General features: G+C 62.5%; 1 protein-coding gene across 1 annotated transcript; it reads left to right on the top strand.

The window, feature by feature from the left end:
• Positions 1–75: 75 nt before the first annotated feature.
• SPRG_16139 (hypothetical protein) lies at positions 76–1,349 on the top strand (the record flags this gene model as incomplete). Its single annotated transcript, XM_012355643.1, has 5 exons — positions 76–327; positions 378–479; positions 527–619; positions 664–762; positions 810–1,349. Coding segments are annotated over 5 exons (1,086 nt in total), but the record flags the coding sequence as incomplete, so codon positions are not given.
• Positions 1,350–1,367: the final 18 nt, after the last annotated feature.

Genomic DNA, 1,367 nt, shown 5'->3' with positions numbered 1-1,367 from the left:
AGCGACGAGGACGTTTTGGCCACTGCGCGCGTTGTGTTGTTTGACGTCGACGGCCGACTGCGCACCCTCGGCTACATGCTCGTGGCCTCGGGCGTCGAGACCACGCTGGCCCACCTGGCGCTGGATACGCTGGGCGACACCACCGAAGCCGCCGCTGTCCGCCGTGCCGCTGGTGCCGTCGTGGCACATGAGAGAGCTCTCGACACGACGTCGGTTCGAAAACTACTCGTCGACGAGACGACGACACTGGCACCGGCGCTCACACTGGCACTGCTGCGGCTGGTGCCTCCCAACGACCCGAGCTTGCCCTCGTTGCCGTGGTCCTCGGTACGTAATGCCTAATGTCTATTTCTACTTTGTATAAACACTGTTTGTAGCTCTTGTCGATGGAGACACCGGTTGATGTCTGCAGTCGGTTTGCGCACTCGGTCCTTGGCCTCTCGGAGACCAAGCGCTCGGCATTTAGGGACCTCATCACGGTATCTCATGACTCTAGCTCAACATAGTTGGTATCTTTGTGTTGTAGGAGGCATGGACGACGTCGCATCAGTCGGACGCAATGCTCAGTGTGCGCGCCGCGTCTTTGCTGCTGCTGTCGGTTGCGCCGCGTCCGTCTCTGGTATCCCTCGACTCTGTGAAATATGATCTTATCGTCACGTGTAGGCGTCGCTCTTGCCAGCGGTGTCCACCGTCTTGGTCTGGTCGGGACCACTCGATCGCTTCTACGCAGCGCTTTTGGGCGACGTGCTCTGCGTTCTCAGCGTCCTTCTCAGAGCTCGCTGCACCTGCCAACGTCGTTTCTCTCAGAGCTACTGGGCGCACTGCTCCGAGTGACATCAGACCGCTTTGCCGATCCCACGCTCCTCGAACGTCTTTTGGCGCCGATGGCAGCACTGCTTCCGCGCGTGCTGCCGCTGCTTTTACCGCAGGAGTCCACCAAACTCTCCACCCTCAGCAACCACGTCGCCGCACTCCTCGTGCACACGGAGGTGGCACCGGCGCCGCTCGCATCGATCCTCACGTCAATCGCCGAGTCGGGCGAGGTATCGATTGCGCCCACACACAACCTCGTGGCCGTGGCGTGGCGCCGGCTCCTTGGCGCCGCCGACACGATGCGACTGCGCGGCGTCTCGGCGACCGACAGCTTTCTGCTGTACGCAAGCCTCCTCACCGGTCTTTTCTTCGCCTCCAAGACGGCGCAGGACGACGCGACGGCGCTGGAGCTCCCGCGGCACATGGCCACCATCTACACGACGCTTTGCAAGCCGGCGGTCAACGCACCGGTGGCCTCGGCGGCACTCGCCCTGCTGATCAACTACGTCCGTGCCAACGACACCTCGAAGCGCGCGGTGGTTGCCCAAGGTGCG

The sequence above is a fragment of the Saprolegnia parasitica genome, assembly GCF_000151545.1.
Source record: "Saprolegnia parasitica CBS 223.65 unplaced genomic scaffold supercont2.279, whole genome shotgun sequence".
NCBI lineage: Eukaryota > Oomycota > Saprolegniomycetes > Saprolegniales > Saprolegniaceae > Saprolegnia > Saprolegnia parasitica.
Note: the sequence above shows the minus strand (reverse complement) of the source record. Positions and strands in the feature narration are given on the sequence as shown.